The 12,605-nt window shown below is 39.9% G+C and overlaps 1 protein-coding gene across 14 annotated transcripts in view; it reads right to left on the reverse strand.

The window, feature by feature from the left end:
• PDE10A (phosphodiesterase 10A) overlaps positions 1-12,605 on the reverse strand; it is a 605,978-nt gene that overhangs the window by 73,299 nt on the left and 520,074 nt on the right. For all 14 annotated transcript variants that reach the window (XM_045008718.1, XM_045008721.1, XM_045008723.1 and 11 more), the window contains 4 exons: positions 10,792-10,932; positions 8,274-8,429; positions 3,866-3,916; positions 2,319-2,377 (listed from right to left, as the gene is read on the reverse strand). In XM_045008718.1, the coding sequence (XP_044864653.1) occupies positions 2,319-2,377; positions 3,866-3,916; positions 8,274-8,429; positions 10,792-10,932 (407 nt within the window). The remainder of the gene's footprint in view (positions 1-2,318; positions 2,378-3,865; positions 3,917-8,273; positions 8,430-10,791; positions 10,933-12,605) is intronic.

A 12,605-nucleotide genomic window follows, 5' to 3' on the forward strand; every position in this document is an offset into this window, starting at 1 on the left:
GGAAGTCAAATTCTACTGAGGAAAATAGAAAGTAGCAAAAAGTCTGGCAAGTGAAATATAAAAGTATGATTAAACAGTCCAAAAAAGAATCTGAAGAGCAACTAGCAAAAGACACAAAAACTAAGATAATTTTTTTTAAATACATCAGAAGAAAGAAACCTGCCAAACAATCAGTGGGATCTCTGGATGATCGAGATGCTAAAGAAGCACTCAAAGAAGACAAGGCTGTTGTGGAGAAGCTAAGTGAATTCTTTGCATCCGCCTTCACTGAAGAGGATGTGAAGGAGATTGGCACTCCTGAGCCATTCTTTTTATGAGACAGATCTGAGCTACTGTCTCAGATTAAGGTGTCAATAGAGGTAGTTTTGGAACAAACTGATACATTGAACATTATTAAGTTACCGGTATACCAGATGGTATTCACCTAAGAGTTCTGAAGGAACTCAAATATGACATTGCAGAACTACTAACTATGGTATGTAACCTATCACTTAAATCAGCCTCTGTACTAGATGACTGGCTGATAGCTAATGTAACACGAATTTTTCAAAAAGGCACCAGAGGTGATCTGGCAATAAAAGGCCGGTAAGCCTGACTTCAATACTGGGCAAATTGGTTTAAACTATATTAAAGAACAGAATTATCAGACACATTGATGAACACGATATGTTGGGGAAGAGTCAATATGACTTTTGTAAAGGGAAATCATGCCTCATGAATCTATTAGAATTCTTTGACTGTGTCAAACATGTGGACAAGGGTGATCCAGTTGAGACAGTGGACTTTCAGAAAACATCTGACAAAGTCCCACATGAAAGGCTCTGAAGCAAAGTAAGCAGTCATGGGATAAGAGGGAAGGTCCTCTCATGGATAAGTATTTGGTTAAAAGATAGAAAACAAATGGTAGGAATAAATAGTCAGTTTTCACAATGTAGAGTGTTAAATAGCAGGGTCCCCCAAGGATCTGCACTGGGACTTGTGCTGTTCAACATATTCATAAATGATCTGGAAAAAGAGGTAAACAGTGAGGTACAAAGCTGGCAGATGAAACAAAATTATTCAAGATAGTTAAGTCCAAAGCTGACTGCGAAGAGTTACAAAGGGATCTCACAAAACTGGGTGACTAGGCAACAAATGGCAGATGAAATTCAGTGTTGGTAAATGCAAAGTAATGCACATTGGAAAACATAATCTGAACTATACATATAAAATGATGGGGTCTAAATAAGCTATTACTGCTCAATAAAGAGATCTTGGAGTCATCGTGGATCATTCTCTGAAAACATCCGCTCAATGTTCATTGGCAGTCAAAAAAGCTAAAAAAATGTTATAAACCATTAAGAAAGTTATAGATAGTAAGACAGAAAATATCATAATGCCACTGTATAAATTGATGGTACACCAACACCTTGAATATTGCATGCAGTTCTGGTCATGACATCTCACAAAAATATATTAGAATTGGAAAAGGTACAGAGAAAAGCAACAAAAAATGATTAGGGGGTATGGTACAGATTCCATATGAGGAGAGATTAAAAAGTCTGAGACTGTTCATCTTAGAAAAGAGACAACTCGGGTGGCGGAGGGGAGATATATCAAAGGTCTGTAAAGTCATGAATGGTGTGGAGAAAGTAAATAAGGAAGCATTATTTATACCTTCATAAGAACCATGGGTCACCAAATGAAATTAATAGACAGTAGATTTAAAACAAATATAAGGAAGTACTTCTTCACACAACACACAGTCAACCTGTGGAACAAAGTAAATGCCAACTATGATTTTAACAGCCACATTAACATGTTACTCATGTTTATTATTTCTTTTACTATTTTTCTAATTAAATGCATAGCTGAATTATAGGGAAGCAATGGACTCCACATTCTAATAAGGACATAAAAGAATGCATATGTGCTGTGGCCATCTTCAATTACATTCTAAACATTAGCAACTTCACATATTTCTACAAAACAGTAGAAATGTGGTAAAATGTCTTAAATTTGAAGTGTAATGATCAGAAAACACACTAAACACAGTAAGTGACCTTGAATCAAAAATACAAATATTTATCATGTGAATTAATGAATAAAATTGGACTTTACAATACTTGTATTGTACAAGAGAAAGCCTCAAGCAGAATTGAAAAAGGAGCAAATGCAGATAGAGGAAACCCATAACCAAACAGGGAAAATGGAAGGGAAGCACAAACATACACATTGCCAAGGAAAAATATGAATTGGTAACTTTCACTTATCAAAAAAGGAGCCTGTCACAGAAGCAATCATTCAGCTGAAACGGTCTTGTTGCAAATCACACTTACTTTGATACGTCAAGCAGGAAGTCATTCAGTTCAGTCTGTTTGGCAAGACCCCTGCACACCTGAGGGAAACACATTATACATTGTTGCTTATTCCAGGAGAGCACTGCACTCATAGTGAAACTGTAGGACAAACATTTTATTGGTCTAATCTGTATATAAACAAACAAGCGTAAGCCACTACATATAACAACATTGTAAACTGTACCAAAAAGCTAATACAGACTTGTGTGTCAGGCTTCAAGTTTAAATATCTTTTTGCAGAGCTGTGGATACGTTAACATGTATGAGCAATACGTTTCTCCATCTTTGCTAAAAAAAATACTGCCTATTGTTCAGTGCTGTAAAATTTGAGGTGCCATTGACTGGCATCTTTGGGTCCGGCTATGAAATCAATTTAACTACTGCACTTCCATAACAAATTCTACAGCCTTGCTGGGAATGCTAATAGCATTTGTTTCCTTTATCCCTTATCCTGTTCCTTCATCACTTCTCTCAGTTTGCCAAAAGAAGCCCATAAAGGCACCTAATGAGTGAAGTGAAGCAGAATTGCTAGACTCCCCTTTCCCATGCTCTTTCTTTGGGGAAGTCAACAGGATTACAGAGACCGAATACAAATAGCAGTGCAGAGAAAGGAAAATATTGCTAGATGAAGTGAGGACTTTGAACCCCATTGCTACTTCATCAGATTTCATATTCATTTCATATTAGTTGACAAAAGAATTTTATTCCTAGAATGTGCAGGGAGCTTTGTAGGAAGAATAAAGAAAATGGACCTTTACCGCTATGCACCTTTTATATCATAAAATACTATTCCAATCTCATAATGCTTTATGCATATGCAAAGTGGACATAAATAAATACACAAAATGTGAAGAATCAGATCCACCGTTTCTACTTAGATTTACTCTATGGCTCCTTAAAAGTGCTATGAAACAATTAACAATTAGGCTAAGGGATGACTTGATCACAATCTCTGGAGAACAAAATTTTGATAATCGGTTCTTGAGTCTAGCAGACAATGGTATAACATGATCCAATGGATGAAGTTGAAATAAAAAGAAATTCAGACTGGAATAAGGCACACATTTTTAACAGCGAGGACAATTAGCCATTGGAACAATTTACCAATGGTGCTAGTGGATTCTCCATCACTGCCAACTTTTAAATCAAGATTAGATAGTTTTCTAAGTTATGGGCTCAGACTTTTAAAGGAATTTAGGCATTCCTGCACTGAGTCTTGCAATGCCTAACTGGTTTAGGAGCCTACATCTCATTTTTCAAAATGGATTTAGACACTTAATCAAGGGGATAGACAATGGGATTTAGGCTCCTAACTGCCTAAATCCCTTTTGAATATAAATTTTAGTCTCCTAAATCAGGTGTTGCAAAGCTGAGCACAGCAACTCCTAAATACCTTTAAACTCTGGGCCTTGCTCTAGTTCAAACAGGAATTCATTCAGGGCTGTCCTATGGCCTGTATTATGCACACGATCAGATTAGATGATCACAATAGTCCCTATGAGCCTAGTCTATGAATTCAGACTCACCTGTACTTGATGTATTGCTACCGAGGCCCATGCAAGATTTGCTGTTGCAACCTGAAACAAAATATAAGAAACTAACTTTGAGGAAGTCCAATAAATTTCAAATCAGTTCTATCATACCGTTTTTTTATCCAGTTGCTAAATGTCTTTGAATATTCTAACACTTTACCTGCTGAGATGTTTTAGATCACCGGCAGGGAACTATATTTTGTAGGGGAGGGAGGACACACAATGAATTTATTAAAGGTGTAACATGACTACCAGTGGTTCATTGTTCTAAAAGAGTATTCAGGTCACACACAGGAAGTGTTTAATACTTCTAATTTGTTTTGTGCCATTGGGAGGCTCACAGAGCTGTGCTCTCCAGAGGCAGCATGAAAAATTCACCCCCAACAAATACAAGACAGAAGCAGCCCTTCCTAGAACTCAAGAGGGGCTTTAAAAACTACATTTCATACATTGTTAAAATGTTTCTGCCACACAGTGAAAGATCCCATGACAATGAAATATTCTTCGTGAGGACCAATCCATTAAACAACTAATATTTCTAAGGGAAAATCTCTGCTTGTGGACAGAGACTGCTTTTTTCATTGCCATTTGTGTTGCAGAAGAATCAGATATGACCACTAAAAGAAGACTACTGTTTAAAATATGTCAGTTTCTGTACAACATTTCAAACAAATGTCATGTAATTTGTAGTTAACTAAGTTTAAATAAGATGTGCTATCAGGCACACTCTCCTGTCCTTAGAGCACACAGGTTTTGTTGTGAACAAACAGAACTGTAAAAAGTCTACTGCTATATACTCTATTACAGTATTTCTCAAACTGGGGTGCGTGGACCACTAGGGTCCCCGAGGGTACCCCAGGGGGTCAGCGGGCCCCACTGATCAACTGCTCCCCCTCCCTTCCCAGTGCCTCCTGCACCCAAACTCTCTCCCAGAGCTCGCATCTTGCATCCACTCCTGTGAGTGAGGGTGGAGGAGAGCAAACAACAGAGGGAGGGGGGATGGAGTGAGCAGGGGTGGGGCCTCAGGGAAGGGGTGGGGCCTCGAGGAAGGGGCAAGGGCTGAGCGGGAGGTTTGGGGGTCCCTGAAAATTTTTACATGAAAAAGGGGGTCCTCGGGTTCCTAAAATTTTAGAACCACTGCTCTATTAATATACATATTTCCTATAGAAGATACTGTAGCTTTTTTAACTGCATAACTGTTGCATATGATGTTCGCGAGATAAAATTAAAAAGATTAAAAGGATACAAGCTACCTTAAAAATGCTTAGATTAGAACTAAAACATTTTATGCAGCATTTATTTCTTAAACAAAAAGCTAATGAATTATTGGAAATGTGGCAATTAGTTTAAAGTAGGTCCCAAATGTAAACAAACTGTCCAATATATACACAGCTTTGTACAGAACAAAATATGTGTAAGACCTACAAGAAGTATGGTTTTACTAACTGTTAAAGTTACTCTAGGGAAGGTGAGGTTACTCACCCTGTGTAGTAACTGTAGTTCCATAGCTTTATTACTTTGGCACAAAGAGAAGGGGATCTTGCCAACCATTGTTGGTTGACGTAAAACATGCAAGCTATGCTGTCTGTCATGATATTAACAGATTTGTCTCTGATTCCTGACTGCCCTTGGCTCCAGAAGGTTGTTGTGTAAACGACCTTCTTGGGCAGACCATCTGCCATAAATGGTATATGTCCCTAGATGAGCCTCCCAACCCAACGACAAAGTTAAATCTGTCTTTAAGGTGATGGTTGGAGCTGGCTGGATAAAGAGGACACTGGCACAGACATTGTGAAGGTTCTTCAGTATATAAACTGGAAGCAGAGAAGGCATCACCTTGCATGACATGTTATGACAGTGTCTACCTTTGTATGTCCCAGAAGCTGAAGACAATTTCTTGTCAAAGTCCAGGGGCTTATTTGAATCTTTGCAATGAGATTTGAAAGGGTCGAGAATGAGTCCATGGGTAGGTAAGCTCTGGCTGCTAATGTGTCTAAGGAGGCCCCTATGAATTCTACCCTTTGTGGAGGGGGCAAAGTGGACTTTTCTACATTGACCTGGAGACCTAGCCTGAGGAAAAGGACAAAGCTGTCTTCATGGTGGAAAGAACCTCACAGAAAGACCAGCCTTTGAGCAGCCAATTGTTGAGGTATGGAAAAACTATCATCACCCTCCAACACAGACAGGCAGCAACCACTGCCAATACTGTTGAGAATACTCTTGGAGCAGAGAAAAGGCTGAATGGAAGTACCCAACACTGGAAGTGGTCTCGGCTGACCAGAAACCAAAAGAATCTTGTTGTGAGATGGGTGAATCGTGATATGAAAACATGCATCCTGAAGGTCAAGGGCCAAAAACCATTCACCGGGATCCAATGATGGACTTTTTAGCTGCAAGGGTCCCCATCCCAAATTTCTGTGCTTTCACTAAGATGTGCTCAAGTCTTAGCTCTAGAATAGGTCTCCACTCTCCATTCTTCTATGGGACCAGAGAATACTTGGGAGTAAAATCCCTTCTCCCTGTGCTGAGCAGGAACTGCTTCTATGGCTCCTAAGCATAAAAGGGAACCAATTTCCTGTCTCAAGTATTTGTAAGAGGGATCCTTGAAAATGGACAGGGAAAAGGGGTGAGGTAGGAGATGCAGGTAAAATGAATGCAGTAACCTGATCTTATAACCTCCAAGTTCAAGTGGTGAGTCAGGTGATCCCAAGGAGACATGTAATTCCAGCAGCTGTGTCAAACCTGGCACCAATAAATGCTCAGTACTCATCAGGGGAGGGGAGACTCAGGATCATCTGAAACTAACAGGTAGTTGGAATACCTAAACTCCTGCAAGACCGTGTGGGTTAGCGGTACTGAGAGAGGAGTCTACCTGGATGAGTGTGTTGCAGTGGAAGTCGGTACCAACAACGTTCACTGCCTCAAAGAGAGTGTGGTCGGAGGTGGCTTTTTCAACTGAAGGAGTCATTGTGCTAGGTACCAGAGGTACCTACGAAGGTCCATCGGTACCATCTTGCTAGAAGCAAGCTGTTTCTCTCTGCTGCCCTGATTGCGTTTTGATGGTACCAAAAATGGTTTAGGTACCAATGCACACTTGGAATCAGGGCTCCTAGAGGAACTCAGAGTCTTAAAAGCCTTATTGGTACAGGAGGAGCATGGAGCCTCAAATAGTACCCAGCCCAGAACCTGACTTGGACATGGTCAACTTGTGAGAAAACCAAGATCTTTTTGAAACAGGCTCTTTGTGAGGAGAGGTAAAACTCATTTTCTGAAAGGCATTCCCAGAATGTGGTGTCATGGTAGAAAGAGCACTCTGTTCACTTGGAGACTCATAACCTGGGTCTGAGGCCGGGTGAAGAGAGCTCTCTATGATAAAGAATTGCAGTCTAATCTCTCAGTTTTCCAAGCCACAGGACTGATGCAGTTAAGGCATGTCAATTTCATAGCCAACAGTACATAAGGAAGTGATGTGGCCATCATCATGTCCAACGGCCTTTGACTGCCCTAACCCAATAGATCAAATACTCATTTTGCCCCATGTGTACTGGAAGTGGCTTTTCTGTGGGAGACTGAGTAAGATTCAAACCTCTAACCTTCAGGATTGTAGTCAAGGACCTTAAACACTCAGCCACCACACCTCGAATAGCACTACACCTCAGCTCTGAAGGGCTGAACAGAAATTGCATTTCTGAGGAATGTGCATGCCCCCAGATAAGGAATGCACCAGGAATGTCTGCTGCTGTCCAGGATAGCCTATTGGTAGGTGAGACAAAACATGAATCTTCGTGATCCTGGCATACTCCCTCACCTGGAGGGAAAACCTCCCAAAATGAGGTGGGGGAGGACCCTGAACAGGCACTGCTACCAAACATCTCTGATCAAAGATGCATGTAATACATGCACACTTGAAGGGGAGCACCCGTAAGCACAGTACTCAAAGAATAAATGCTTTGTAAAAGCTGACCATTTGAGCTCTGGGTAACTTGGTAAAGGCCTTTTAAACAGGAGCAGTTTCATTCTGTAACACTATTTCATGCACTTGTAATAGGCTGAGCTTTCTCTGATCCACCCTTCCATAAAGGTGTTGACAACATCTATAAAATCTATTATTTTAAAATTCATAATCAATAAACAATTGATAACTATATGCTTGAAATTATTTCCACAAGATGGAACAAAACAATTAGAGAATTTTGTGCGTATTAAATGAATCTTCCCACTCGGAATACCAATGAGCATCAACCAGCCTTATAAAGCCCACTCTCCAAGTATGTAACAAGGCTCAATTACAAAAAATATCAAAACAAAATGAGGAAAGAAAGAAGTCTGGGGTCAGAAGTAGCTGGCATCACCTTGAAGAGGGAAATTTAAAATAAAACAGTTGCAGCATTTTAGGCCTTACCTCCTGGTGACTGAGATGGAAGGCTTCTTTGCCCCAATGCCGATAAAGCTCCAGGATACCAATCAAATCACCAATTGCAGTGACAATCGGCAAACAAAGAACAGATTGGATACGAGTCCCTGATTCCAGTCCAGTACCTTTGGGAAATCGTTCATCCTAAAAAGTGCAAACAACGTTTCATCAAATGTAAGTATTATAACATTAATATAAAAAATAAATTAACATTTCTCTCTCAGCTGGCTGAACCACTTAGCACAAACAGCTAAACCCTTCGCATTCAAGAATTCAATCAAAAATATCTCTCCATACTTATTTTACAAATAGAAATGACCTTATCCAAAGTTAGAGTCAGTTATAGTAACAGATGCAAGTTTTGTATTTTTTTTTTTTTAAGTACAACTCTTTTACCCTCACGCTCAGCAGAAACAGTATTTTATTGCTGAGACTAGTCTGGACAATGGTAGAAAGAAAACTAAATACACTGGTAACTGCGGCTATGTCTACACTACTGCGGTAAGTCGCCCTAAGTTATGCTACTCCAGCTACGTGAATAATGTAGCTGGAGTCGACGTAGCTTAGGTCGACTTACTGCTGTGTCTACACTGCGCTGGGTCGATGGGAGACACTCTCCTTTCATCTTCCCTGATTCCTCTCGTTCCGGTGCAGCACTGGAGTCGACGGGAGAGCACTCTTCACTAGACCCGCTAAATCGATCCCCAGTGCATTGATTGCAGCAGTGTCGATTCTGCAGTAGTGTAGACATAGCCTCTGAATTGAATTGCAGCAACTCAAACCACAGGGTTACCAAGCAGGCAATAGCCTCTGTGGAAGTAAGTAATCAAAGCCTAAGGCACTCACTAGGTGCCAAAGGCCCCATGGAGACACAAATCTGCACTAACAATTCCCAAACTATGCCAGTACTGAGAACAAGTGTTTTCTCTCTACACCTATGCAAGACAGAAAGGCTCTTCTCCATATCTTATTGTGCTTTACCACCCATCCTTAGTATACCTGTTCTGAAACTTGTGCAAAAGTTACAGGAAAGAATGTCATGACAACGAACTGCTACCACAAAGGGGTCCAGTCTACCAAGCTGTGCCATTAATAAGATTGCCCCAGGCTTTACAGACTAAATGCCCCATGAAAGGGAACTTATCATGAATAGAAAAATTGCCCATATGTTATTTTTTACTGGGGTTGTAACTAATCCCGAGTTGTAACTGTGGGCCCACACTCTTGAGCACTAGCCCTTTAATCCTCTACTCTGAACAGATGATCCTTGCAGTGTGCTCCAGGGAAAGGAGAACACCCCTCCTAGCTTGGCGAATGTGCTGTAGTGGAAAAAAAAATGCCTTCCTCACCCCAAATAAGGTGATCAGTTTCCCGATTAGCATGACAGCGAAGGTCAATCTGAATGTCACCCATCGCCTGAAAACAATTGTCACTCAAGCCAATGGTAAATAATCCCTCCCTCAGGCAACCCCAAAGGAAGGAGAATGTGGAGAACTTCAGGCTGTCAGCAAGGAACATACCAGGAGGATCCTACTTCCACTGGCAGACTCTTTAGTGCCTGCTTGCATGGAGAGGGATCATGCAAGTCAGTGTATAAGGGCCTGCTGCTTCCCCTTGTTGAAACACTCCCAAAGCCTCTGGAACCCATTCACCACGGTCAATAACCCCCTTGTAGAAAAGCAAACAAGAATAAGGGGTCTGGAAGGAGAGGAAAACAGGCCCAGTGGAAACAGACCTTGAACTTTTCCCAAATCCAACCCACAGGCCACCGTAACACTGCTTACACTCTGCTGAGATGGAGAGCCTGAATTCCAGAAGAACATACACTAAATAGAAAAGATTTCTTCTGAGCCAAAAGTGAATGAGTCGGCACATATGGATATGCACAATCTTTGCAAATAAAGAGCTATTTGATAAGAGAAAAGCTGCCATGCTATACTGGTGCTCTGGTGAGAGTGTAAACCAGAAGTTATCATTCATACATTTTCCCCCACAAAAACTCTAGAATTTGATTATGAATATGAAATATACATATATAAAACATGAAGGTATGCACTGAAAACTACAGAGAACATTTTAAAGTAATGCAAGTAGTGTCATGTATTAAATCAAAATTTGGTTGGCTATGTGCAAGTTAATAGAGTGCCAGTCACTTTAGCAGTCGGGCTTGGCATACTGCCTGTTCTGAGGGCTAGGAAGGGAATTTTTGGCTGATCATGCTTTTTTCCTCCATGGATTTTTATTGCACAGAAGTGTTATTTCCCTCATCTGGCACAAAAAAGTTATTTTTTTAAAAATGTGTAACATTTGTAAAAGTTAAAAAAAATATATAGGGAAGAGTTTTTATTAAACTAATCCAGACATAGAGAATTCATGCTTTTGGTCAGACACTACTAGTAGCAATGTAAATTATTTACTATATGAATAATCCAGTTTACATTTCAACAGTAATACATTTTTTGGGGAAAAAATGTATGTATCTCTTTAAAAAGAGAAAGTAATTTACCCCCAGAATATCTTCTACTAACAAAGTTTTTCTATATTTGGCTACATATGCAGATATTGTGGTGCCAAGTGCAATGGGCCCTGCAGGAATGAGCTGTGGTTGTCCTTCCTTAGCTCCCGGAGGTGTGAACACACAGAGGCTCTAATCAGAAGAAGAAAGAAAATGCCATTAGAAAGTTTCACTGTACTTGCATAGTAATTTGTGTTATTATGTACAATAAATAATAAGAAGAATTAAAAGGATACATTAAAATAATTTAGGTAGATCCATTTTTAAGATGACGACAATGAAACTGAGGTGGACTGATGGACTCAGCTTAATTCTGTTAACAACTGCATCAAGAGATAATAGCAAATTCATCCCTGGCATACATGGATACAACACCTATTGTAGTCAGTATCAGCTGTGCTCACTTACATCAGAAATCGATTCTGCCCTTTTGAATACATTATGTATTGTATAGAACTCCAGAGCAGTAAGTGACCAGATAACAGAAAACTACTCTTTTGTCAAGGATACATTTACTTCCATCTTTTCATAGAAAAGTTTTAACAAACACGGATAACTCCACGTTCTAATTTCTCTTTCCCGTTACTTCCCCACCTCTGTCTCCATGGTCAGGTGGCTTTGGCCCTGAACCTGCAATTGTATCCAGGCAGATCGATATTTGAACCAATGTGGAGCACAACTGACGACAGTGGGGCCTCTGAGCAAGTATGAACGTGTCCCCCTGCATGCACTCTGATTTGCTGGCTTTGCTACTCGAGATCAATCCGAGCTGATTATGTTGCTGGAGACTCAGAATTAGTTATGACAACTTTCACTTTATGAAAGCCTTCCACAAAACAATGACTTTTTTTCTTTTTTTATAAAGCTGAAGTATAAACCAAGGTAGCATTAGTAAAGTAAATGGGGTCAGCACAGGAAAAAGCTGCTGGCTACATAGATCCAACTGCAGCATCAAGGCCTAAGGGAGACTAAACTAGAACATCTATATTTTTCCTCTTTATTATTAAAATCAAACATTAAATTACAAAAAATAAATAGATTGAACACAACCCACAAGCATACACAGAAGCTAACCTGCCAGCCCTCCGGGTGCCCATCTCCCATTGGGAGTCTAGGAGAGTCGTGTTCACAAGGATTTTAGGATCAACTACATACTGCAAGGAATAATCACATGCTGTAAGGCAAATGGACTAGATGATCACCATCTTCCATTTCATGAGTCTATGGAAGTAGTTATGGCTTTCTGACTGTAAGGTATTTATTGCTAGATGCATGAAACAATTTCCCGGCCTGCAATGAATCAAAGTAGCACCATTATCTTCAATAAGGAACTGGCCCACAATTTTAGTACTATTTGCCTGTTTGTTATTGCAATGACAGTGCTGTTTGAGTTACTGTTTTTTGTTGGTCACTACTTCAGAGCTATTTTGGCTTTCTTCACTAGCCAGTTGACACTGTACTAGCTGTACAATTTGAAGGTTTGCTTGGTCACTCAAAAGCATCTGACAGGCTGCCACTAGTGGCTGAAATACTGAGAGAATCATGCATATCAGCAAGAAAATTAGCTAAAATTGTGATTAATGGGTTAAATAATTATTTAAGTTGTATTTCTAGAAAGCAGGACCATTCAACTTAATTTCCTCTTTGCTTGTTAGTAAAAATAAATCCACAAATATACCGTTCTCTACTGTCAGAGTGTTATTTTCTCTTCCCTGCTCCTAACCACTTCCCCTTTAAAATAATTTCTTTTTTACTTCTCAAATAATCAGACATCCAAAGTTGAATGGCAAAACAACAAAGCAACA

This window comes from Mauremys mutica, chromosome 3, assembly GCF_020497125.1.
Source record: "Mauremys mutica isolate MM-2020 ecotype Southern chromosome 3, ASM2049712v1, whole genome shotgun sequence".
NCBI lineage: Eukaryota > Metazoa > Chordata > Testudines > Geoemydidae > Mauremys > Mauremys mutica.